Source organism: Hippocampus comes, unplaced genomic scaffold, assembly GCF_001891065.2.
Source record: "Hippocampus comes isolate QL1 unplaced genomic scaffold, H_comes_QL1_v1.1 scaffold248, whole genome shotgun sequence".
Classification (NCBI taxonomy): domain Eukaryota; kingdom Metazoa; phylum Chordata; class Actinopteri; order Syngnathiformes; family Syngnathidae; genus Hippocampus; species Hippocampus comes.
Genome location: NW_017806277.1, coordinates 356574 through 383899, shown reverse-complemented (window position 1 = coordinate 383899; position 27326 = coordinate 356574). Strand labels below are relative to the sequence as shown.

Genomic DNA, 27326 nt, shown 5'->3' with positions numbered 1-27326 from the left:
AGGGTTTATTGATATACACACAAAGATAGGTATATACAATTCATGACTTTGAACAGATTTGCATTTGAACTCACTGTTGGTAAATTGACAATCTGGATTTGAAAACAAAATACGGAACGGTACAGAGAGCTTCTCCCTCACTTCATTTTTTTTCTCCAGACACAATGTTAAATTCTGTTGGGAAATAAATGATAAGGATATCGAACCAAAAAAAAAATGGTGGGGCGCGGGAGTCTGGGGGCACTTTCCCGTCATTCAAAAAGCTGATCAAGGAGTAGTCATAACTGTGGATGGAAGACAACCCTACTTTTGCGAACCATGATTGCAAAATGATTTCCTCACACTAAATTATTGCAATTTCCCCAAACATTTTCAAGAACATAAAAAAAAAGTCAAACAAGCGCACTAAGAGACTATTAGATTTCATGCAGTGTTCAGATTTTGTGTACAAAGGCATTATGTCAAATCCTGTCACCGAGAGCATTTGATAGACAGCTCCCTTTTTTGTTGGGTTTTTTTTCAGGGCATGGATCAAAAAAATAATTTGAATTTCACGACCCCCCCCCCCCCCAAAAAGCTTGGTGGCTAACACCAGCATTCCATTATAATAACATGATCTATGATTACCATGGGGTGGGATTACATGTCTTCAAGATTTCGTATGTTTTAAGTATCTAAGGGGTAACCGAGCATGAATGAGAAATTAGACCGAATCGTCACATTTGCCACTACTTCATGTTTCATTTGCTTTTATCTCTCACTACAAGATAGAATAACTTAAAAAAAAGTATATTGCTTAAAAAGTTTTTCATTATTGTGAACACTTCAGTCACCTCTTTTTCAGGTGCATCGAGACGGACGGACAGATAGAGAGATCGACAGGGTATCATCAGTCACTGAAATATATCGAAAGATGAAACCAAGAGATTAAACAATGACAACCCCCCACCAGCAGGTGGCCCAACAAGCACCGAAGCATTGCAGTCGGTGACGTGGAGAGGTTGGCTGGGAGATGAGTTACAATAGTCTTGTCCATGGCCGGTAACCTCCGGCTCTGTGATTGGGGCTCTGCAAACATGCTTCCCATTCATACAACCACCAATTGTCAGTGACTAAAACATAAGTAGGCTCTTCATTTGCTCTTTCCAGATGTGCTGGAGCCCCCAGCCCCACCCTCCAGCTTGTCAGCAATTTCTGATGTGTCTAACTTGTCTGAGCCATCCCCTTTCTCTGACCTCTCCTTCTCAGATCTCTCCTCGCCAACGAGCTCCGATCTCTCCGACCTGGCGTCTGCATCGCCCTCCGACCTCTCCTTCCTCTCCGAACGGTCATGGTCCATGCCAGATGTGCCGGGCTTGTCCCACTTGGCCATGGCCTCATGCTCAGATATACAGGTGGTGATGTTAGAAGTCCAAGCCTTCAGATCCTCCTGGAGAGAAAGTGAGATGAGCGGTCAACCATCATCTATAACAGCGGTCCCCAACCTTTTTTGCCCCACGAACCGGTTTAATGTCAGACAATATTTTCAAGGACCGGCCTTTAAGGTGTGGCGGATAAATACAACAAAATAATGTGATACGACCTGCATGAAAACTGGTATTTTCTAAATACAGGATAATAATGAACACGAATAATGATGCGAGGAACGTCCTAGCAACACTCTCTGGCCGCTATGGTAACATTTAAACGTGCCTTCAAAATAAGATACAGCGCAAATACAAAGTGCATGAAAAATACGTCTCACCATCGCCGCATATTATGCAGGCTTGATGCGTGGGAATCTCCCTTTGAGATAAATCTGTATTTTAAGTAGGACTCCTGATACTGTCTATTAATGTAACCTTCGTTTTCTTGAAAGTCGTAGGCCCCTCTTCTGTCTCCTGGCTGGGCCTTTTCCCTTTCCCAAAGACATTTTTACTCATTTTGCTAGTTGCTGGTTTTTATTTTAGCGGTAGCCTATCAAGTGACTGAGAAGCTCACCTTGACCTCCGTCAAGAGTAACATACTATAGACGGATGTAACAGAGAATCCAGTAATTTTTTCAAAATAAAACATATTTCAGATTCCGAAATGAATAAAACGGAATTAATGTACGTTATTTATTCTTCTCTGCGGCCCGGTACCAAATGACCCACGGACCGGTACCGGTCCGCGGCCCGGGGGTTGGGGACCACTGATCTGCAACACGGTGGGATCTCCAAAGTCCCTAGCGGCTTCTAAAGTTATAACAAATTAACAGGTATGGCATATCCTGTGAGACTTGTGAGACTTTTACTTAGTGAGCACATCAACCCTTTCAGGGGACAACGGTTGCTACAGTGGACAGTTTATCATGTTCATCAGGTTACAGGTCATCATTATTGGTGTGTGACAGGGTCAAGGATGAACTCCAAAAGTGACCTCGCGGGGAGTGGGCAAAGAGGATGAAAATAATGAAGTTAGTCTGTGGTTATAGGAACAAAATATGGAGTGGTGTAATCTTAACCAGACACTCGCCAGCCACTCCAACAAGTGTGTCTCTCATTATTCATTTGGTAAATGCATCTCTGTCCAGGTTGATTAGTGCAATATGACTAATGAGTTAACTCTGAAAATATGCATTCATCAAAAATGTTGACTTGAGCATTCCTTCGTTCGTGAAAAAGTCTTCTGTACAGTCTTAAGTGCATTCTTATTTAGCACATTCGTTTCGTTCGATACACAGGCAATTTGACATCCTTCCATTATAAAAAGACAAATGAGAGAGTAAAAATATTGTGTGTAGCATTTAGGTAACTCTCAATGAGACTTTTGCACCTGTCGTCTCGTGTGTTTTTAGCTGACTATTTTGGCTCATTACTCTGCTTGAGGACCCTTTACAAGATGCTCAGGCCAAGCTGATTGACACTGGCCACATATTTCACTCCAGAGTGCTGAAGATTTTCCTTGCGCATTGGCCAGATTAACCCTTTCATGCACCCTGTCACCAGATAACATGGTAAACTGTCCGCTGTAGTGACCGCTGTCCCTTAAAGAGTTAAAGACACCCCATGTTGGATGCACCTTCCTTATTCATTTAGCAGAAACAGGGGACTCAAGTCACATGACTTGACTCGAGTCGCCAATTTTTGGGGCTTTTGATTTGCTTTGCGAAAGCAAATAAAAGACTAAGCTAGGCGTTTTTCAATAAGAGCAGCTACTTTCACTCTTGTAAGGATGCATCGAGTAACAAGGCTTTTTAAAATTTTTGCGAAACAATTAAATGAAATATACAAAAATTTGCTTCAGTCTACCACTGCCACGGATTTGATTTTGAGATTTGGAGTAACAATGTATTTAAAAGGAAATATGAATAAATGATATAATAATAATAATAATAATAATAATAATATATTTTATTTATAAGCGCCTTTCAAAACACCCAAGGACACTTTACAATCAGGAACAAGAACAATAAAACACAGTGCGGGTGAGCAGCGGCAGCCAAACGCGCCAGCGTTCATTCAACCCGGAAGTCAGATATGATATGATACATTACAGGCTTTGTTTTTGTTTTTACTGATACAGTAGTTGTTACCAATTCATTTATGTTTCAACTCCGCCTCAAACATCTATAATAGCATTAAAAAAAATATTGAGTTGACCTCCAAGGTGGTGTGTTAAAATCTTAAAAAAAATAAGGATCATCCAAATGTTTGCCTTCCCATGCATCTCCATTTCGACACGACTTGCCAAATGCTCTTACCTCATCTTTTGCATGAAATACTAATAAATTATTTCCATCGTTGACTCTGAGAGAAAAGAAAAACAGTGACAATCAGTTTCTCATGCTTGACAAAGCTTTAGAGCTAACATCAGAAGAGTCAGGTGTTTTGCCCATTTCCGATCAACGATCCACCAACAGAACGTTATGCATGAAGACAAAATCATGATTTTGAAATTGATCTTACTGAACAATGAAAACATTCTTCTTTTTCTTGTATCCCAACGAAGGATCAAAAGAGCAGTTGGAAAGGTCAACAGATGGTTCTCCATTGTATGTTGTGTTGTGGTTTCTGGCGTCCTTGTAGAAGGTCAGCTTGCCCTCTTTTAGCACGCAGTAGACATTAACCCAGGATTTGCTGCACAAAACAGGTGAGAGGCAAATAGATGTCTTAAAAACCATCACTTTTTCTGGCAAAGAGCTACAAATTCACATAAGTCACTCACCACAGGTCAGCGTATCAATGATTATTGAATTGAACCCTGCACCGCTGTACTGTGAGGCAAATATGCGAACCAGTGCCGCCACACACACCACAATCCCTGATTATTTGGGTAGGTGATGGCCACCGTCGTATATTCCTCCCGGGCTGATTTTTTGTTCCTAGCACATCCCTGACTATCACATAGCTCTGCCACTGTTGCTCATAGGTTCAGTTCACTGTCTATATCCGGGGTCGGCAACCTTTTACAGTCAAAGAGTCATTTCGACCCGGTTCCACACAATTCCACACAACAATGTTAGGATTTGTTGTTCCTAGCACATCCCTGACTATCACATAGCTCTGCCACTGTTACTCATAGGTTCAGTTCACTGTCTATATCCGGGGCAGCTTTATACCTGGTGGGGCTTCTCTGCTGAGCTTCAAGATCAGAGCTGGTGGCCTTTTTACGATACAGGAATCCTTCATTGTGCGCTGTGTGTGAAGGTGGCTGCGGTGTCGTCGGGGCGCCGGTAGCTGGAGCTGATCGAGAGCGGCGAGTTTCCTCTGGTTCTTTTGGACGGGGCCTCCTCCTTGGTTTCGGTCGATCTCGAGCCCGAGGGCGACCGTCAAAACGTGTCACCGGAGCTGAGAGACTGCTTGGAGGTCGATAAGGCTCTCCTCTGGCCTGATAACGCAGATTTAAGAAAACGATAGAAAAGCATGATGTAACTTGCGTCATTCTGTATCACTATAAGTGATAACTTACATGTGCTGCTTCTCTCTCCTGTACTTGTTCTACAATCTCCGCCATAGTAGATCTCTTTTCCCTGCAGTGATCGAGGACAACATGAGTCACCCATGAAAAGTGAACACAGTGAAAGCAGACCAGTCAAATTTCCACTGAGAAATGATAAAAACTATGACATGGCAATTTTTTTTGACAACAAAGGCAATTGCGAGCATGAAATGCATCCATCCATCCATTTCCGATCCGCTTTAACCTCACAAAGGTCGTGGGGCGTGCTGGAGCCTATCCCAGCTGTCTTTGGGCAGTAGGCGGGCGACACCCTTAACTGGTTGCCAGCCAATCGCAGGGCACACAGAGACGAACAACCATTCACACTCACAATCACACTTACGGACAATTTAGAGTGTTCAATCAGCCTGCCATGAATGTTTTTGGAATGTGGGAGGAAACCGGAGTACCCAGAGAAAACCCATGCAAGCACATATCATTATAATTTAAACATGAAACTTTTCAAAAACGGCAATGAATAATCTCCTGTTTTTACTCGGCTGTCATTGTTGTGTGCATGTGTGCTGAAGGCTCTATTTTTGGGACTGGTGTAAATCTGGAGTGACATTTGGTGTATCCCTGTGCGGAGGCGGGTTAGACCCAGTGTTGGTAATTTCACAGATAAGTGCAGACCGGCAGAACTGTTAGAGTGAGGGATGGGCCACTGTGGGAGTGCTCACAGCCTGCATCACTCAAGACCAATCAAAGCGGCTCTATTCATTCCCTTTAAATATGGCGTGCTAATCGAACACTAGCGTCTCGACATGGCAACAGGTGCAATTTTAGGCCGATTTTCTGCCACCACATTAACACGCCGCACGGTGCATCTCCAAGGAAACACTCACTGCACTGCAGACTAGGCTTCCGAACTGGCAAACACACACAGTGAGCCTTGCACTTGCACAAAAATCAGGACACACTGGCAAATGCGCTGCGCCCCAAATGAACTGTCTGCAAAAACATTTTCACCAGTTTGACCAGTTCACTTACAGTGAGCGTTTGTCGGAGCCATCTTTAACAGATCCCTCCAGGTCACTTGAGTCTTGCCGTTGCAGCCTCTGCTTGCCACTCCCTTCCTGTTCACTGGATGACTGCCTCTCCAAGCGTCTTCGATACCTCTCCTGACGCACAATCATCGGAAGCTCGTTCAGCCTGGCTTGGATCTCCTGCTCGCTGGAGGTTTGTCTACCCAGTTTGTACTCCCTCTCTCGCCTCAGGTGGTCCATCTGAGGGTCTGAGCGGCTGCCACGGGGATCCCTCTGGAGACGACCGTGGAGTAGGTCCAGTCCTGATTCTGGGCCCATCATGTCTGCCATCGGGATATCGCCATACTGTTCCCTTTGTACTCTCGTGGCCTCGAGGAGCGGGTTTACAGCCTTGTGGATGTGATTGATCCCGGGTTGCATGAAGTCCGCTTTCAAGTGTTGCCATGCATAAGCCATTTTTGGGTCCATGATGCCACCACTAGGCGCCAGGTAACCCGAACTGCCTAGACTTCCACTGCTGTAATGATTTTGTGCAAGATAGCTTGAGCTACCCATTCCACCAGGGCTGTGGTAATTCTGAGCTAGATATCCTGAACTTCCCAAATTTGGTTGTGGGGCCAAATATCCTGAACTCCCTAAATTGGGCTGCTGTCCCAAATATCCTGAACTCCCCATATTTTGAGGTTGTGTAAAGTAACCGGAACTTCCCATATTTTGTTGTGTCAAATATCCAGAACTTCCCATATGCTGATGCTGGAAAAACCCAGGGCTTCCCATCGGGCCACTGCTTTGCTCCTGAGCTAGGTTACCCGAACTTCCTAACCTGCCACTGCCTGGATGGCTTTGCATGGCATAGCCGGAGCCACCCACGCAACTCGCAGGCAGTCCAAAGTAACCAGAACTCTCAGCACTATCAGTTGTTTGATTGTTTATTCCAGGGTAAGTAGAAGTGTCCTGTCCTCCACAGTGGGAAGTCAGCACTGAAAAAGCAGAGTCACTCCCACCACCAATGGCCTGGTGGTTCATCCCAAGATACGAGGGGTTCACTAACTTTCCACTACATTGAGGCTCCAGCCCGTGATAGCCCGATCCATTTAGGACTGGGTTGTAGCTGGCGAGCGATGAGGACAATCTCTGGTTTGCAGAAGGGGCAGCTGGTTCCACGCTTGTCTGTAAGGGGGTGGGCTCTATTTGGGCATGTACCATCTGCCTCATGAAAGATGGAGTTGAACCGAATGAGGGTCCGCTCGGAGTCAGACAAGATAGCGGGAACATCCTTCGACTGGCGAGCGGTGTCTTTTTGTCTTCCTCTTTTTTCTTCTCTGCCTGAAAAAGGAGTTGACGTAATTATCAGCACATATACTAGGGAGGAATACAGAAGCAGCATAGCGGTTGTCGAAAATGACTCGGACATTTGCTCATTCGTTTTTTTGGCAGCCATACCATATGGAAATAATAACAAAAAATGTGATGCAATGAGCAAGACCGTGGTTCATGAGAGAAGCTTTTAAGGCCATAATGATGCAAAGACAAGAACCATCTATCAAATACTCTTCAAGTACCCCCATCAGGACCAACATTTAAATATGGCAGCAGCACCGAAAGTCCAAGTGTTCACCAAAAATGAGACAGAAGGTTTTTATTGATTTATTTTTTTGCAAAAATGGATATTCAGTGTTATTGTAAGCCACTGTAGCATTATGTAATTTTAATATTAAACCATTCAGGGACAGTTGACATTTTATCATGTTATCAGGTTACAGGATGCATGTAAGGGTTAACACTTGGTTAAAATATAGGAAAATTGAAATTTCAATGAACTTGAAAGTTAAATATAACTAAACTGTGCTAAGTGCAGTGAACCCGCCTCAAAACTCACTTGTATTCTTTGGCATTTGACTCAGCATGACTTAGATTTGTTCTTGGTTTTGCTGTTCGGTGCTTTCTACCGTCTTTATTACCGATTTGCTTGACTGTTTGTTGTATATGTTAAATTGCTCCATGTACAGCACTTTGTATGCAGCGATGGCTGTTTGAAAGTGCTCAATAAATACAGTTGAGTTGAGTTGAGTTGATTATTTTGTGTTCCTTAACAGGGAGCCCACATACTACTTGTGGTACACATTTGGTATATGACATGTCACACTTTGGAACCACTGGCATAAATCCATGCATGCCGAACAACGACAATTTGCCACATTTTTTTTTCCCTGTGGATATCAAAACTCATTCAACATTCAGCCACAGTCAAGCTTACTGCGGAAAGTTGGCGGAGAGAGCTGAAGCGTTCTTTCCAGGTGACAGCAGCCTTGCGGAAGGCTTCGTGGCGAAGGATGAGCTGCTCAACCTCATCGGTTTGGGCCTGGGTCTGCCCCCCTTCTGGCTGTTTGGAGGTGATCGGAGGCTCCTTGGCCTTCAGCCAGGCTTCAGCCCTCACCGTCTCCTGGGCGAACTGGAATCGCTCATGCTCTGAAGAAGACAGCCTCCCATTAACCCGTTAACCATCACCTCACATTATGATGAATGGGGCACAGTTAATTTGCATTTGTGTGTCATATCATAGTATGTCGCTATTTTAGGCCTGTGTTACATTGAGAACGATACATTTAGTCTTCTTATTTTTTTAAAGAATGTCTTATATCAAGAAGTAAGCTACTCACTGTGCTGCAACCGTTCCTGGTGTTTGTCCCATTTCTCCCCAAGATCCTTCTGCTTGGCCAAAAGGGCATCCAACTTCTCTTTAATCTACAGCCATGAACCAAAAAAACGTATGATTAAGATCAATTTAGTTTGAGAAAAACATGTTGTTTGTGTGGTTATCCTCATGTGCATGACCTCCTCTGATGCAGGGTTGCCGGCAGCTATAAGGATCTTGCCGAGATCTGCACACTGCTGGATAGTTTTGCTGCGGCCATCTATTTTGGCTTTCAGCTCATGGTGTTGTTTCATCATGACCTCCAATGCAGTCAAATCCCTGAAACAAGAAAGGTTTAGAATTACAGATTACAAAAAGAAACCAAAAAACAATACATACTATATAACTTGAGCTGCAGTACATGGTAGTGTTAAAGCTCTCGAGATCAGTTTTGGTCTTGAGGCCGGTCATCTATTTTTAAAAAAATATATGTTTTTGATTGATATTTACTCCAATACATTTAGCAACTTTTGAATGAGTTGAAAACTTGAGTCACTCTCAAAAGCTTTGATTACATGACGCTGAACCATTGAAGGGCGTTATCATTGTAACTTCGGTCAAGGTGACACTGCAGCCTCACTTGACAGTCTATTACAGGAGTGCCCCATACATAGATATTTTTCTGTGTGCGTGTTATTAATATGATGTATTTTTGTGTTCATGCACACGGCACCCTAAGCATCCTATCAGTTTCACTTTCACAAAAAAGTATTTAAAAACTAAAATAAAATAAAAAAGCAGGTTTAACCTGCGGTGGCGCATGATCTTTATTTTTCAGTTTTGTTCATGCTCAGGGCCATCATGGCATGTGTGTGCGTGTGTGGGTGCGTATGCGCACTTGCGCACCCATGCATACGCACGTGTGTTTGCGTGCACGTGCGTTAACAGGTCGATTGCGGGAGGTTGGATCTTTGGTCAATAAAGGTTGGGCACCCCAGCTCCAATACAAACATGTTCACAAGAACAGTAGATGATATCTTACCTGGGCTCGTCCCATCCAATCTGGCCCATAATGCCTTCCATCCACATGAGATTTTCGCGCACCACTGAGAAGAACTGCACCTTGTCTGTCACTGAGGTGACCTGGACACGACTGGCCTCGCACGAGCTTAAGAGTTCCTTCCAAGCTTCCATCACTTCGTGCTCTTTTACCATTATGGCCTCAGCCTTCTCGCCAGCATAAATAGTACGCAGCTGCGCAGCGTTCTCCTGTAGCTGTCGTACCTGAACCAAGATAGGATGCAATGACTTCATCGTAGCTAAATCCCTGTTGATCGATACTGTCAAAGAATAGTCAAGAGAGGTGCAGCTCCCTCCAAAACAATCTGTATCAATGTATAATACATACCGTATTTTCTGTACATAGGCGTACATAAAAGGATTACATTTTCTCTAAAGCCTACAGTGCACCCTATAATCTGATGCGATTTACATATGGTTTTCCAGTCTCTTTATATTCCCCATTGAGTTGTTTCCCTATTAGTGTTACTATGCCATCTAGCGGTGATTATTAGCAGCAACCAATTGTAACGTAAAAAAGTTCTGCCCGACACTAATTGACATACATGTGCATTGGCCAACACACACTCCAACAGACAACTACTCTGTGAGCTCTGCGCAGCCATTATGAAACGAACATAATACAAAAAGTATCGTTAACTTCTGACTAAATGAAGGAAGAAGGAGACAAGCAAGATTTCTAAGGATATGTAGCCCCTTGTGAATGTGAGCCCACGAGGTTTGTGTGCCTTTTTTGTTGAATCAATTGTCTTCATAACTTTTGTATTTCATTTATTGTTTTGTAATGCCATTTGTATTTATATGTTGCATGTACAGTACTTGTTTGTGACCAGTTCTCATGGCTTTGTTGGTTGTAAAGGCTCTATAAATACAAGCTGTATTGTATTGTATTGTACTCCCTTTACCATAGCTCCATCTAGTGGATGCATAGCGCAACCACAGCCACTATTGTAGTTTCTATTCCATGCACCCTATATATAAAAACAGTTTTAAAATAGGCCATTCAATGAAGCAATCCAAAGCACTTTATAGTGCAGAAAATATGGTAATTGATTAACTATGCACACTATATGAACTGAAAGCACAACAAAACCACATTAATAAATGAAGTTACGTGATTGGCGGTTCATAGAAGAGATTATAACACTTGCCTGTGTAACTAACAGTTGAAGGGCATGCTCAAAAGAGTGCATGAGTCTCTGCAGGGTGGCTGGATTGGTGATGTTGGCTTGGCATGCCCTCACCTCTGGCAGCTGCTTCGTCTTCCCTGCGATCTGAGCCAAAACCTACAATGCCAGACCGAGCCGTCATCACGAGCGCTTTTTAAAATATAAGCCAGACGAATAAACCGCGTAAAGAGACACTTGTAACACAGGCAGTTATTAACTTGGAACACACCTCTTTACAGTCAGTGAAAAACTTGTGGAGCTGGTTGGATGCCGCCAGCATCTGTCTGCGGGTCTCCATCAACTCCAGGAGGTCGGCCCAGGACTCGTTCAATCCATCCTTCCACTCAGCGATGGTGGCTGCATCCGAATGGCCACAGTCGATCATTTCATTCACCATTTTGTTCACCTGCTCCATCCGCTGCTGGCCAATGTTGTTTGTTTCGGAGGCAAATTTGGTGAACTTTTCTTGGAGCATCTGAGAAAATATATCGAAATAATGTCATGCGGTGCTGTATAATGTTATTCGTGTGATCCATGATCGATGATGGGCAACTGATCACACTGATTGGCTGTTAGCTGAAAAAAAAATTCTTGCGACGTCGCCATTCTCACCGTCACATGCTCCAGATCTTGGCCAAGATCGGTTGAACTTGCCACAGTCTCACGTTCCGTGATCCATTTCTCTAATTCTTCTACATCCTTATTGAGTTGATAAAGCCAGTACTGCTGTTCCAGCTTGATCTTTCTGTGCTCCACCATGTCTTTCAAAGAAACATACAGTCTGTCTATGTGGGACTGCTGCTTGGTGATTTGCTCACTGAGGAAACACAATAATAACAGATCAGACATACAGGTACTACACCTACTGCATAAAAACATAATAGATGCCATATTTGGCACAGTAACTGTTAATGTCTCAAGTACTATTGTAAATTTGAACATGATGCACTTGAAACTGAACTTTGTCCTTTGCACAGAAAATCTCAAATCTGAATCCGATGTAAATATTGCACTGCTATACTGTTCAAGGTAAAAAAAAAATGTTTCTGAAACTACAGATTGTGCTTGAAAGGTGCACAGAAAGTGAAATGATGAGTCGTGTCACACCTCTCTGGGTGTCCAAGCTCGAGCAACTGCTGGCATTGCTGGGACAGCATGCCAACAGTCTCTGCATATGTTTCCACTGTTTGCTCCAGAGCCAGGTGAGTCTTCAACAGTTGCAGGGTGCTCGCCTCATCCTGCAAATGATCAGAAGTGGATCTGTGTACCGGAGTGGCGGTTTGACAAATGAACTGATTGCCAGCGTTGCCCGTACCGTGCCTTTTTCGTCATTGGCCTGCTGGAGTTTTTGACCTGATAACCAGGATTCCACTTTGGCTGCCTCATTGTAGTATTGTTGAGCCTGCAGTGCTGCATCCAGCATCACGGATCTCCTTTCCAACTCCAGCTGCAACACCTCCCACAGTTGCCGCACATGGCCGGCCCCTTCACGCACAAATTCCACTTCGGGAGTGCGCAGTGATGCGATAATTCCCGCCCTGTCCAGAACCTCCTCAACACGCGCCCGCCGGCCTGCCAGCTCCCTCTGGAGAGTCTGAAAGACCAATCTCAAGTAAATCTCAAGAAGTGTTTGTTTCAAAGTTTTGTGATCCTCACCTGGTTCTTTTTTACATGCTGCTGCACACTCTGGAGATTATTCCCATATTCCTTACATGATGCCAGGGGAAGCCTCTCTTGAATCCAAAGCTGTTAAATCATCAAAATGAGGTCATGGAATGGTCGGGCATGTTTCAAAAAAGAAGAAAATGAGGAGCTAACCATTTCGTCTTCCAGGTCTTGAGCGACTTGGTGCATCTCTTTGGAAGCCAGCAGGATGCGGCGTCGCTCCTTCAGGGGCTCAATGAGGCGAACGATGCGGGTTTCCACCATGCCTGATTGCTCACCACCCTCCTTGTCACCTGCCATCAGACCTCGCTGGGGAAGGCAAACCCCCTGCAAGCTACCCAGTTCCTCCACATCCTTGTAGATATCCCCGAACTTAGACTCCATAGCCTATGCCAAAAAGATGCAGTCGAGTTTTAATCATAGCAAGGTTGAACTAAGTGGTGTCAAAAGTTATGCAATGTCCATCCATCCATCCACTTTCTGGATAATATTTTACTTTTACCGTATCGGCCCGAATATAACACGATGATTTTTGCATTGAAATAAGACTGAAAAAGTGGGGGTCGTCTTATATTCGGGGTCTAGACGTTATACCCAATCACGACGCTAGATGGCGCCAGATATCATTGAAGCGAATGCTGAACTTGACTCCCCGGGCCAAAGTGAACCCCTGTCACGCAGAATAAAAATAAAAATAGTGGTAGCACGAAGAAGAAAAATAAAAAATAGCGGTAAGAAAGAAAAGAGAAGAAAATAATAGAAGAGATAACAGAAAACGGAGAAACGTAGCGACAATCTGGATAAAAGTGGGTCGAAGATTGGCCAGGTTAACCGGCAGCTGAGGAGAAGTTATGATGTAATTTACATTTCAAAAACCAGAAACAATTCATTTACGAATGTGATTGCACTTTAGTTTACATATTTAAATGTTCAGATATTCAGATTTGAATGAGGCAAAATAACATGCTTTTTCTCTCAAATATATTGTTATAATCATTTGTTTCAGATGTACTGTAATTATTTTCTGTATAAAAAATTATTTGGTGTTCAAAAAGTCTTTTTTCAGACTTGAGTCTTGAAAAAGAGGGGGTCGTCTTATAATCAGGGCCATCTTATATTGGGCCAATACGGTATTTACTGTAAATTCATTAATACTGTACTTGCCTGGAATTTCTGGAGCTGCTCATTGAATGTGGGTAGATGATGTGCCTGCTCTAGTTGGGGGGGCTGTTGCTCCAAGTGGGACAGCTGGTTGTCAAGGTCTGAGTAGCTTTTCACTGCCGGCTCCGGCTTGTTGTTTTCAAAGAGCTGGCGAGCCTTGGCTTTGGTTGTGGTCTCCAAGTCACACCAGCACTCCCTGATCTCTTCGAGCTTCTGCTGCACAACTGTGCGTAGCTCTGGCTTCTCCTGGATCAGCCCCTGGCCCTCCTATGATAAGAAAACAGGAACAATTGTTAAACTGATAGGGGTAAGACTGCATGACGGCACAGATTGATACAAATCCTCATATCAGTGCTAACAGTGCTAGCCATATTTAGTATAAAATATGCATTATGTGGGAGACTGTCATTTCTTGGCTGAGTGACTCTGCTTCTCCCTTGTATTCTCCATTAATGTCAGCCATAGCTTCAAGGGATGGTTCTTATGAGATGAGCTGCTGCCTCAGTACAAGATACGGAGAAGATGAAGAACACTACAGCTGGAAAAAGGCCGTTAAGCATTTTCGATTTATAGACGCCGTCTTGTCATTCGAAATACAGCGCATCTGAATCTGTCCAATTTCCTCTACGCCGGCAATCAAACATTGGGAGGTGGGTTATTCCAGAATTGGAGGACATTTTAGTCGTGGATGACCAAATTGAATCTCAAATAAAACTGTTGAAATGAAATTTAAATGTCATTTTTGTGTATAATTTGTTTCATTGCTGTCTCTTATAACCCCGGGAACATTTGTTTTTATAAACATCATATTTTAAATACTACTTTTTATTGATGGAACGTACATCCCCGTTTTTAGCATAGTAGAAGAACCGCAAAGAAGTGAATCCCATGATTTGCTGGACTTGACATCAACAAACAGTACTGTATTCCAAAAGAATGGATTGAGAAAAGGTATGTCCTCTTTTCTCTATTTTTCACATTTTAATAAAATAGTTTGCCTTGAGGCTGCCCGGTGGTCCAGTGGTTACCTCACAGTGCAGAGGTACTGGGTTAAATTCCAGCTCCGGCCTCCCTGTGTGGAGCTTGCATGTTCTCCCCGAGCCTGCGTGGGTTTTCTCCAGGCACTCCGGTTTCCTCCCACATTGCAAAAACATGCTTGGCAGGCTGATTGAACACTAAATTGTCCCGAGGTGTGAGTGTGAGCGTGGATGGTTGTTAGTCTGCGCCCTGCGCTTGGCTGGCAACCGGTTCAGGGTGTCCTCCGCCTACTGCCCGAAGACGGCTGAGATGGGCTCCAGCACACCCCCGGGCCCCTTGTGAGGATAAAGCGGATCGGAAAATGAATGAATGAATGAATGAGTCAGCCTTGATTGAATGTCTCACTCTACCTCATGCAACCCTGTTATTTAATTGATCAGAATAAGACAATCCTAGTTTAAATTATTTTTGCTTTACTTATCTACGCAGGTAAGGTTGAAAGCTAGCTGAAAAAAACAGCTTCGACTCCTGAGAGAAAACTAACATTTGTCCGGATTTGATGTGAACTGTGCTAATCCAGCCTTTCATAATTCATTACCTATTATTGATGACGATTCATTCATTCATTCATTTTCCAAGCCGCTTATCCTCACAAGGGTCGCGGGGGGTGCTGCAGCCTATCCCAGCAGTCTTCGGGCAGTAGACGGGGGGCACACTGAACTGGTTGCCAGCCCATTGCAGGGTACACAGAGACGAACAACCATTCGCGCTCGCACTCACACCTAGGGACAATTTCGAGCGTTCAAGTGGGAGAACATGCAAACTCCAAACAGGGAGGCCAGAGCCGGAATTGAACCTCTGCACTGTGGGGTCGACGCAATAACCACTGGCCCACTGGCCCACTGTGCCGCCTATTGATGACGATGTGGCAGAAAATCAGAAAAGTGAAGGTTTAGTTTTCCAGAATTTTTAAGCCAAAATATCCTCTAATTCTGGTCATCGTTCGCATGGGAGCTAATAAACCTCAGAATCCAACCTTGATATGTACATTGTGCCTCATTGCTGGGACTGGGGTAAAAAAAAAAAGAAAATAGGCAGTAGATACATTCGGGTCTGTAGCCAAAAATAACATGGAATGACATAGCTCCATGCCAAGGCAGCAACCCCCTGCTTGCAAAGAGGCAGGGAATAGAGCAAAATTTGGCCTCGGGCTGACCTACAAATAGTGCACGGTAAGTCGAATACACCTCTTTCTGTCCTGTACCTGAGCTTTTTCTTGCTGTGGGTGCTTTGTGAGGGATTCTGACCAAAGAGATGCATTATAGTCAATATATCTGCTGTTTTCTTTTGCACCAGTCAGGCTGGTCTTTTCTTTCTAAGACAAGATTATTGAGTTACTAATAGGAAATACTGATTAGATCCACTAACTGTTACCAGCGATGCTTGAATGGCTGACATTTGTGTTTCTTATAATGCTCTTCATAACTAGTGTTGGAATTCGAAACTTTCCGATGCTCCTCCAATTGAGATAAAAAAATGTGTTTGCATTTTACAGGTTAAAAATCAATGTCATGTGTGGATTCCGATACAGCCATGGCCTCAATGCTGTAGCATGCAGGAATTTAGACATGATGGAGGAATCCACAGTGCATCCTGTATTAGGGCGGTGTGGCTTGAAGAGTCCTGCAGTCAATTGTGCGCTGCAGACACGGAACTTGAAATTCATTCAATTTATTTAAGACAAGATTATTATTAAGATTTGTTTTTTATGTCATTTAGCAACTGTTCACTTTAGTCCAGCATTTCCCTAAAATGTAAACTCCAATGGAGAGGTACCAACTTCTCCTCATGGATTGATAAAAGAAATGTAGTCATAACCTTCATATTCTACACCTCAAAGAAAAATTCAGTTTTTCTCCAGTTATTTTTGCTCTGGACTATCTCCTCACTGGTTTTCATAATGCAATGCTGCATTCCTTCTCTTGGCACAGCCTTGCTGTTGAACTGCTGTTTGTGCTCAGTCTCTCTCGTGTCCCTCAGCCTCATTTCTCCCTCTCATAATGCAGAGCCAGCAGAAAGCAGTCTCCCTCCTCTCATGGCTTTACTGACACACAGAGGCAAGAGGAGAAAAAAAAATCAGAGAGGGAGGTGGTGGCCGGGGAAGAGCAGATGAGAAAAGAGGAAAGGAGGAAAGGAAGCAGGCAAATCACAGGAGTGGGAATCAGGCTGCGGGTGCACTGTGCTGTCGTACAACCTTTGCACAGTTGGTTCCAGTGAACATCTGCGAGGTGATCGTTTTTTTCAACGCAGTCGTGGCTAACACGGTACAATGTTGAAATTGCATCCGCATGGCATTATGATACGGTTCTAAATTCCGCAGGCTTTCCTGTAATGCTGATGCAGCAGTAAAATTGGAGGCAGGCGAGAGCTTGTTTTCTGTTGACAAAATTACACCGATGAAAGACGGAAAAGAGAAACCACGTCACATGCTATATGTCTTTCTCTCTTTCTCTTTTATTTATGCAAAAAGCACTGATAATTGTCCAGATGCGTCCGGCCTTTTTGAGCTTTAAGAACAACAAGAACATTTGTATGTATACACGCTTCATATAATAAAAATCAACTAAATTTAAAACATTTGCGTCTGAGCTAAATTATTGCTAAACAAAGAACTGAGGAATGAATCAAAAAAAAAAAGCGTGGTCTGGCCGCATGGTTTGACAGCACATTGAGTTAGAATTTAACCCATGCCAGTTCCACAAAAGTCCAGTTTGTGAACGCTTGACAGCAAGTGGCTGTGCTGTTGAAAAAACAAGGCAAAATATCAGCAGGCTTTAAAAATCCCATGCGACAAAATGCCATTTTTTTTCCAACTGTTTCATACATAATATAGGTCAAAATGAGTCTGTGAGCTAGTTTGTATGCAATAGCTGATAAAAGAAAGAATGAGTGCATCGGATTTCAGTGTTGTATTGATGTCGATTTTTTTTTTAGGGTGAAGCTAACTCCTCTTTTTTTATTCATCCATTACCCGAACCGCTTTATCCTCAAAAGGGCCGTGGGCATGCTGGAGCCTATCCCAGCTGTCTTCGAGCAGTAGGCAGGTACACCCTGAACTGGTTGCCAGCCAATTGCAGGGCACACATTGGACAATTTAGAGTGTTCCATTAATACAGGTCCAGTGGTTAGCGCTTCGACCTTACAGGTAACGGGTTTGATTCCAGCTCCGGCCTTCCTATGTGGAGTTTGTGTGCTCTCCCTGTGCGTGGGTTTTCTCTGGGTCGCGGGTGTGCTGGAGCCTATCCCCGCGGACTTCAGGGAGTAGGCGGGGTACACCCCTAACCTGGACTGTTCACTATATTTTTACCAAAACACTAAGTTTTGTCTTCACTCATCTGTAAAATCTCTTTACAGATCATAAAACTGGACAGAAGAACAAAATCATTTTCTCACTCTCATGTCATTGACCTACTTGAGCATAAGTGAGCACACAAGGGTTCGTAGTAGCACCCAAATGTGCTCCTACGATATCGATTCATTATGCCAGCCACACAAAACACGAGCGCACGGTACACTGATGTATATAGACCAAGGGTCACCAATGTGGTTGCTGACGGGCACCAGGTAGCCCTCCGGAACCACATGAGAAGCCTGCGAGCCTGTTCCAAAAAAATAGCTCACCAGTGACGGGCCACTCCATTTTCTCAGAATGTTGTCCAAGTGATTATTTGAAAATGTAAACCAGCAGACGCTCCTAGAAAATTTCATGCATGATGATATTTATTTATTTATTTATTTTCGAATGATTGTGAGAAATCATTCACAGGAGCAGTGTCTTCACATAAACCAATATCGTGAATTATTAATCAAAACATATAATTTGAGCACATTTGTTATGTATCCAACTGGGAGCCTTTGCGCTAATCAGTAGCCAAGTAGTAGCTCTCAGTTTCAGAAAGGTTGGTGAGCCCTGATATCGACATGACAAATATCAACTGCTGATACTGATGTCCTTTGTTAATGTTAATGTTTCCATCAGTTTCTTTTGGTTATTTTTTATATACAGTGGGCCCTTGAATGTCAAATACGTCTGAGTTAGTAACATTGAGGAATAACAACAAACACTTCCAGGAAGTTTCCAATGTGTTTGGTCCAACGTCATGCATGATGCCATCCAAAGTGTACCCGGCAAAACCTCTGTTCAGCGAAGGGACTTCTCTCTGTGTTTAGCTCTTTCATTTGCCTTTTGTGTATTTATTTTTTTTAACACGTATTGTGAGAAATGATTCAGCCTGGACTAAAGGTGTTAAGAGATGAATGTGAGAAGAGAACATTCGTTAACACTTGTGTTACTATCACAAAGGTTTAAAAGTGAGAGATGGCTCACCTTTGCAAAGTTAAGAGTTTGGGAGTTTGATTGTTTTTAATTGTGATGTTTACACTGGTCAACATGTGTGGCTGTTAAGATTGAAATATTACTTAAAGCACTGCCTACAATTGATAAATGTTTCACCCAGAACCTTTTCAGGATTTTTTAGGATGGACACTTTGGACTGGTTGCAGTCAATCTGTAGGTTTCCATTTCTTCGAGTTACGTTTCTGTCTGCATCCAGATATGGTATTGAGTCGACTTATAATGCGTTCAGTCGAGACATGCACAAAACCTTACAGGACAGCTATGCATGCCGCTTATCCTCATGAGGATCACAGGTAACTGGCAGACAACTGTTCCCACTCCCAATCACTTCCATTCACGCTTTCATGCACCAATAATGATAACCGGTAACCGGATCACGTGATAAGCTGTCCACTGCAGTAACCGCTGTCCCTGAAAGGGTTTGTACCAAGAGCAAATCCATGAACATTTTAATGGAACACTCTAAACCCAACACAGAGATGTCCCAATGGAGAATCAGGTCTAGATCTGCGAGGCAGACCTTGTAATTACTCTTCCAACGTGTTTGGCCCTTTCAGCACAATCTTATTATGCTGTTTAACAAGCGTTGTCTGGTTTGAAACAGCCTCGTGCAACCTTCCCCAGAATGACCAGTAACCAGTTCATATTGACAATGGTATCAAATTTCCAGGAGCGGGAATTGTGATTCGATGATGCTTTAAATATCCATCCATATTTTAGAACAAGAGATCATGGGTAAGCTCGCCATCATTTAAACAACTTAAATGATGGCGGTGGGTGAAGGAAACAGGCAAGATGACCAACTCAACAAACATATGAAAAAAGAAACATCAATATGATGCGTCACAATTGTTTTTGCATTTTTGTTGGGATCTTGGCGTTGAAGTGTGTGTCCTACTGAGTGACATTCAAATTTCAATTATTAAATTGATGAAACAAAAATTCTTTTCAGGTGTCCCATGCACAGGACTGTATTTGTCCCAAAATATAATTGTTCCAACTCTATGCATTGAGAAGGAATAACATTGTTTCCATATCCAAACATCCATCCATCCATTTTTTTATTCGTTTATCCTCACAAAGGTCGCGAGCATGCTGGAGCCCATCCCAGCCGTCTTCGGGCAGTAGGCAGGGTACACCCTGAACTAGTCACCAGCCAATCGCAGGGCACACATAGATAAACAATCGTGCTCACACTGACACCTAGGGAAAATTTTGAGTGTTCCATTAACCTGCCACGCATGTCTTTGGAATTTGGGAGGAAACCGGAGTACCCGGAAAAAACCCACGCTGGCACGAGGACAACATGCAAACTCCACACAGGAAGGCCAGACCCGGAATCGAGACCCTGCACTTCTGCACTGTGAGGCGGACGTGCTAACCAGTCGCCCACCGTGCCGCCCATGTAAGTACTTATCTGCGAAAATACGGAGCGAAGCCAGAGAAAGACGACACAAAGCACAGGACTCATATATCCCTTTCAAAGCTCAGTTTATTAAATACAAACTGATTAATTGATCCCTTATTTTATCAAATGTTCATCCCTAATCAGGACCTGTTACACCGCCTTCCAAAAATGATTTCTCTTTGTATGTGCAGCTAAACAACGATGAAAGGTATCAATAAGAACAAGGGGTTATACTCTGCTGCAGGATCCCAGGACAAGTCCACATAAGTGTTTCCACAACATCACTTGTCAACATTCTAAAGAGGTGATCTCACATCCAGTAACTTGCTAAAACCAATGGTCATAAAAAACAAAAACATTTGCATCATACCGGAGCTTCCCAACCTCAAACGAGCTTTTCTTCGATTGGGGGTTATGCCCCTGGAGGATATGTTTTTTTAACCTGTAACCTGATAAGCTGTCCACTATAGTAACCGCTGTCCCTCAAAGGGTTCATCTCCCAATACATTTTTTCCTAATGACATTTAAAACAATTTACCAAACATATTAGGGGCATGGAGTAGCGCTAAGCACGTTTGGATCCCAGTTGAGATGTTCTGAGTTTTTTCTCTGGCCTTTCTGTGGAGTTCGCATCGACCTGCGAATTTTCTGTGGCTGCCACATTTTAAAAAACATGCTCGATAGGTTAAGTGAGGAACCGAAATTGCCCATTGGTGTAAAATTGTATTTGACTTCTCATCTGAATGTGCCCTGTTATAGACTATCAACCAGTTGAAGGTTTACAACGCCTCGCACCCCCAGAATCAGCTGGGATCCAGCCTACATCGATCCTAACATGGACTGTGGGTGTAGAAAAGAGATGGATGGATTGATGGATCTCCTCAATCATTCATCTTTGCAAGAACAGTTTTGAGAAGGCCCCTTTTCGCTTCGAGCACAAGACGGCCCACGACACAAACCATCCATCCAGTTTGGCGTAAAAAGAACTCGAGGGCTCACTCAGAGCCACCTTTTGAATGAACATCATCAAACATGACCTCACAAATGTTCTTCTGGATGAATTGAAATAGAAAACACACACACACACACACACACACACACACACACACACACACACACACACACAACATTCTTATTTTTTCCACTTGCATTTTCTGTAGACAACTTCAGTCTGTAAAGTAACATCTTTCAGAAATGCTTATCAAGGAATCGTATTTAATAATATTTAATGACAGTTTGCCAAACTGTGTGCTAAGGCTGGGAATTGCAGCACATAGGGCGATGTGATGTTATTGCGATATTTTGCCAAGGACAACAAACGGCACAAAACAGAGATGATGTCAATACATTGTAAGAAAATAAGATCACATGGCTAATATATAACTGGAGAAATAGAAAAACAGACTACCGTATTTTCTGGGCAGTAAGTCGCAGTTTTTGTCGTAGTTTGGTCGGGGATGCGACTTATACTCTAAAGCGACTTATGTGTGAAATTACTAACACATCAGTACATTAATTCACATGTTATTTTCACATTCAACCGCAAGAAGGCGCTCTAGGCCTGTGTGGATAAATCGACATTGAGTCTGACGTAAGCGACATAGACGAGGAAGCGCCGCATTTTCTACCTCGAGTTGGCTGAGTTGTTTAAAAGTGACACACAGGATGAAGATTTCAGTGGATTTAGTGATTTGGAGTGACACTGATGGTTTGGTAAACTTGTTCCTTTTGCTCTCGTTATCTGAATAACTCTTAATATGTTCGTGAGCATAGCAGGCACATTGTCAGTTCGTTGTTTATGCGTCAGGTAACGTTAGCTTATGGTACACTTATTCAGTCTGTTCTTGGTTTTATTTTTATTTTAAATTGCCTTTCAAGATGACATGTCTGGATTTGATCAAATAATATTCCCCCCAAAATGTGATTTGTATTCCAATATGACTTATATATGTTTTTTTCTTTTTTATTATGCTTTTTATGGATGGTGCAACCTATACTACAGAGCGATTTATAATCCGGAAAATACGGTAATATCTACCCATTATCCCTTAAAGTTTTAGTAGCTCAAATTTGTAATTTAGTGCTTCAGAATTGTGTCGATCTGACCTGATGCTGGCGGCCTATTAAACCCGTGACGGATAACAATGCAGTGTACAACATTGCGACATCGACATTGCGATATTCTGTCCCACACCAAGTACACACTGCTGACATTGTAATGATAATGTTGCTTAATTTCAGCTGGTATTTAAAGTTGTGTGCTGTTGTATACAAACTTTGCAGGACACTACAACCGATTCCCGTCAGAGTAGGTCATGGATTGACTGAAGTACACTTTTAGCTCCTTACAGTGTTTAAACTCATGTGGCTCTGTCAACCAACGCCGTAAGGTAGAAGCCAACGGATCCTAATTTTTGGATGACTGCAAGGCTCGATGCGCGTTTGCCAAATTGACAGACTGGTCTCAGCTGAGCTTGGATGGCCAGCCCAGCAGAAGGAGTGTCTTGGAGAAGCATCTGGTGTAGTGACAATTCAGTGGCAGAAATTTGATCTGAACCTTATAGCTGCTCAGAGCACATCTAACAGTGGCCCATAAGTAAACAGCTGGTCGAACAGAATGTATTTCAATCCTCAATATGTGCACAGAGGGCATCAAACCCTCTGAATCATTGTATTATATTTCTTAAATCATCCCACTTGGCGGCACAGCTTACAAGAACAATCGGAGGTGGAGGTTTGGTTTCCAGGTGCCCACTTTACAGCACAGATGTGCTTCCACCATGTGCGCGACTAGCGTGCCGCATTTAAAAAGGATAAAAGGAGCCGCTTCGATTGGCCATGTTTTAATTTAGCTGTGACCACTCCCACAGCGGCGCAACACTCCCTCCAGCGCCTGTCTGCCAAATTACCAATATTGGGCTTAACCCACCTCGGTGCAGTTGTACTATGCGCCATGCAGGATTCACGTCGATCATGAAAATAGAGCCATGGTGTCTGCTAACGCTTTTTGAGGGTCTAGACCAGGGTTATGATCAAATTCATTTTCACCACATCAGAGTTATGCCACCCCTCAGTGAAGAGTATTTACTAATAAGTCTAATAAAGCCTTATTATAAGGCAACCATACACATTTTAAATTCTGGTGGCCGACATAAAATTATATGGCGGTGACAGTTCAGTCCGTGGGCCTCGTCTTCAAAATATGTGTTCAGGACGATTACCTTAAACTTAAATAACATTTTACATATACAGTAGACAGCCAAAATGGCGAATTTGATACATTACAGGACTCGTCTTCAAGGGCCATTGATATAATTAGTGACACTGCTATATCATGCATATTAAATCATGAAGACAACAGTAAATTAATGTCTAAAGATTATTGCATTTTTTTTTACAAAACAAAAATTGATTTGTATTACAGTTTCTATTGACTAAGTTCAAACATCCCAAGAACACATCATATCTTATCTGATTTTTGTCAGAAATAATGTTCTCATTTTAATTGTAATGCAGAAAGATGCCGAAGAGTTTACATTACAAAACACACTATCAGTTTATCATCATCAGTACCTGTATGCTTAAATGGGAACATATTTAACTGGGAATGCTATTCCTGAATGAAATTGCAACATATTTGCAACATGGAATACGTGGAGTGCTAACATGGGTTAATTTACATGTCAATAGCCCACCTTAACTTCACCGAGGCAGAGGATATCTCCATAGCATAGCATAGCATAGTAGCAAAGTTGGATTTTTGTCTGAAATAAAACCTGCCTTTCTTTATGACTATAGGACAACATCGTATGTTGAAAGATCTGCACTGATTCCGGCTGCTGAGAACGTCTGAGTGAATCAAAAATCAACCGTAAGCTAAACGGTGGACTGACGCAATTGTACTCTTTTACATTGTTGCAAAAAGAGGCCAAAGCGATCATGTCACCTGTGAATGTGAAAAGCCCAGTCAACATTCATAACCTTGAGAATGTTATTCAAGATGCCCTCAATGAGTTATGACACCTTTCCCGATTTCTACTAGCTTCAAACAACAACTCAGAAATGCCATCTTGTGAACGTGGCACCCCACTCCCACCTCCGTCTGACTCACCTGCTCCGTGTGACCTCTCCATCCTGCATCATGCCCTGATCACATCGACTCACCTGTTCTATCTTGGCCAGCCATTCCTTGTTACGGGCCAGTTCTGCCATAAAGGCCTGGTGCTTCAGCCACTTCCTGTGTAGCTTTTGAGCCTCATCTCGCGCCGTGTCTCGGGCCATAAGCATCTTCTCTTCCACCTGCTGTCCCAGTCACTCAGCTAGGGGAGACAAAAATAGCCACCATCAGGAGGCCAACGCTTGAGCCGCCCCTTTCCCACAGGACGTCCTGCTTGCTTCTTCGACGCACGAGCCACCCTGCTCTATTCGCCTCTGCAGGGGCCCGGATACCTGTGCTCTCACCACCCACCCCCACCAGACTCTCTTTTTCTGGCCGAAAGAAAAAAAAAAAAATCAAGATAAGCACCTCAGCAGTGGTAGCAATGGAAGCACTCAAGCCCTTAGTTCGGATTGCCCTGGGTCCACATGCCCTACTACTTCATTGGTCTTGCGGTCCTGATGCTGCAGTGCCTGCTAGCCAGGAAAGGCAAAAACAACCAGCAAAAACAAGGAAATGAGCCAATGGCAACTGCTGGCTAGGAGTGACACACACACATCCAAGATATCCTGCAGGTGGCGAGTTATCTTCTTGCCTCACGTGTCAATTAAAATCCAGGAATCGGTGAAGATGTAAGTGTAGCATCGCCACAGAGAAATCTTTCAGCCGGCGCAAACCTGATCATCCAGCACTCGCTTGTCCCGGTCAATCTATAGTCCTGTCTAGTGAAGCAGTAGACGGGAGGAGGATGAGGAGGAGGAAGAGTTCGAGTGGGAGGAGCAGGGCGAACAGGATGCAGAGGCAGTGCAGAGGAGGCCGGATAACATAAGCTATCTGCTCTTGAAATGCATCATTGCCACCGCTGCAATGATGCATGCTGACGTGAGACAGCGCACAACATTCTCGCCTCGGTTCGCCTTTCTCATGCTCGCGAGCAGCTCAGCCGCGGTTGGCGCGTGCTGGTGCAGTCCTTGCCTCTCAGCAACGGTCTGTGTGGGTGCATGTGCGTGTGCGTGTGTGCGCGTGTGTGTGTGTGTATGTGTGTGTGCAATCACAATCAGCACTGCAGTGCCAGAGCAGTGAGAGAGAGAGAGAGAGAGAGAGAGAGAGAGAGAGAGAGAGAGAGAGAGAGGCAGGGAGATAGGCAGAAGCAGCAATATGAGTGTAGGAGAGGCAGGCAGGAAGAGGGAATCTAAAAGGGGGGGGAAAAGGAGGCAAGAGGAGGAAGAGGTAAAAGATGGTGTTGGGAGGTGGCGGTGGGCTGGTGAGACACCGAATGGAGGAAAGCGCCTGCGTCATCCTTCAGTGTCACCAGGGACATTTCTCTGCACTAGAAATGACTGCGCTCGGGAGCAGGAGCGGGATTTGGGATGGAGGAGGGGGTCATTGTAAAGCAATGAATGAGAGGGAAAGGAGGTTGCATGCACACATGAGCAACAGCGCAACTGACTGATTTGGATCAGTGCTCACGCTGCTGCTTTAAGACAATCTGCAATGGGAGCCCTCTGTTACAAATCCCCCCCCCCCCCAAAAAAATCCATGTGTACAGTAATTCCAAGTCAGGGGATGAACACATTTGACCGTTTCCTCACTTTTGCTTACAGCCTCATTAAAGCAACTGTTTGTATATAAAATGATTTGCTCTAATTTTGAAAATGTGCTGGTTATCAATTTCATTATTTTACTGAACGTCAAGGAAGAATTTATTCTATCAATTAAATAAATAAATAAACCAATAACAGGGTATGTACAGTGGTCGACTGGCTAGCACGTCTGTCTCACAGTGCAGACGTGTAGGGTTCGATTCTGGGCTCCTGTGTGGATTTTGTATGTTCTCACCGTGCCTGTGTGGATTTTCTCCGGGTACTTTGGTTTCCTCTCACATTCCAAAAACATGCATGGCAGGTTGATTGAATGCTCCAAATTTATTGTAAGCGCAAAATATGCTTTATATGTGAATATATGCATGTATAAATACGCTGTGTATTTTATAAGCTAAATGTTAGCTCGGCATTTGCATTTGTACTGTTTAAGTTCCAATTTAACCTGTCCATGTAAATGTGCGTCTGCTCAGACCAGATTTCAATACGGCACAGCTGGTTTGGGCACAGCCAGATGGGTTCTGAGGTCCGAGGAAGTGTAGTGGATATCAAATGTTTTTCATTCTTAAATATCTCAACAGGAGGCCTCAAACCCTTTGAATCAGTGTATCATATTTTTAAGATCAACCCACTGTGCGGCACAGTGATGGGGTGGGACACACGAACGATCGGGAGTGGGGACCGGTCTACAAGTACCTACCTACAGACCAAAGAGTCTGCATGCTCCAAGCATACCAGAAAAAAAAAAAAAAAAAAAAAACATATCCATGCTTTTATCTCCAGTAGACTTGATTATTGTAACGACTTTCTTACCTATTTATCACTGGAATGTATCAGTCATTCACTAAAGGCTTTCATTTAGAGCAGGGGTGCCCAACCACCGGTCCACGGACCGGTACTGGTCTGCAGGGCATTTGGTACCGAGCCGCACAGAAAGAACTTGCCTTAATTCCGTTTTATTTATTTCGGTATACGAAAGATGTTTTATTTTGAAAAATTACCAGATTCTCCGTTACATCCGTCCGTGTCACGCTTGACTCACGTCAAGCCACGCTTCTCGGTCACGTGACCGATGACGCTAAAAACAAAACGCTGAAGCTTGCAAAAT

General features: G+C 43.5%; 1 protein-coding gene across 2 annotated transcripts; it reads right to left on the bottom strand.

Moving 5' to 3' along the window:
* Window positions 1-518: 518 nt before the first annotated feature.
* On the bottom strand, window positions 519-25724 carry sptbn4a (spectrin, beta, non-erythrocytic 4a). Of its 2 annotated transcripts, XM_019857711.1 has the most exons (19): window positions 24626-25718; window positions 13662-13925; window positions 12651-12884; window positions 12489-12578; window positions 12148-12426; window positions 11940-12070; window positions 11445-11649; window positions 11062-11307; window positions 10815-10949; window positions 9626-9867; window positions 8784-8922; window positions 8609-8693; window positions 8206-8417; window positions 5953-7274; window positions 4933-4993; window positions 4583-4851; window positions 3930-4100; window positions 3725-3770; window positions 519-1429 (listed from the first exon to the last, which is right to left on the bottom strand). In XM_019857711.1, the coding sequence occupies exons 1-19, from the start codon at window positions 24746-24748 to the stop codon at window positions 1133-1135; spliced, it is 4551 nt and encodes a 1516-aa protein (XP_019713270.1). In that variant the 5' UTR covers window positions 24749-25718; the 3' UTR covers window positions 519-1132. The 2 variants fall into 2 exon arrangements, with proteins under 2 accessions (XP_019713270.1, XP_019713271.1); XM_019857712.1 differs by lacking the exons at window positions 519-1429; window positions 3725-3770; window positions 3930-4100; ... (4 more) ...; window positions 8609-8693; window positions 8784-8922 and having other exon boundaries at window positions 9622-9867; window positions 24626-25724.
* Between the last annotated feature and the right edge of the window lie 1602 nt (window positions 25725-27326).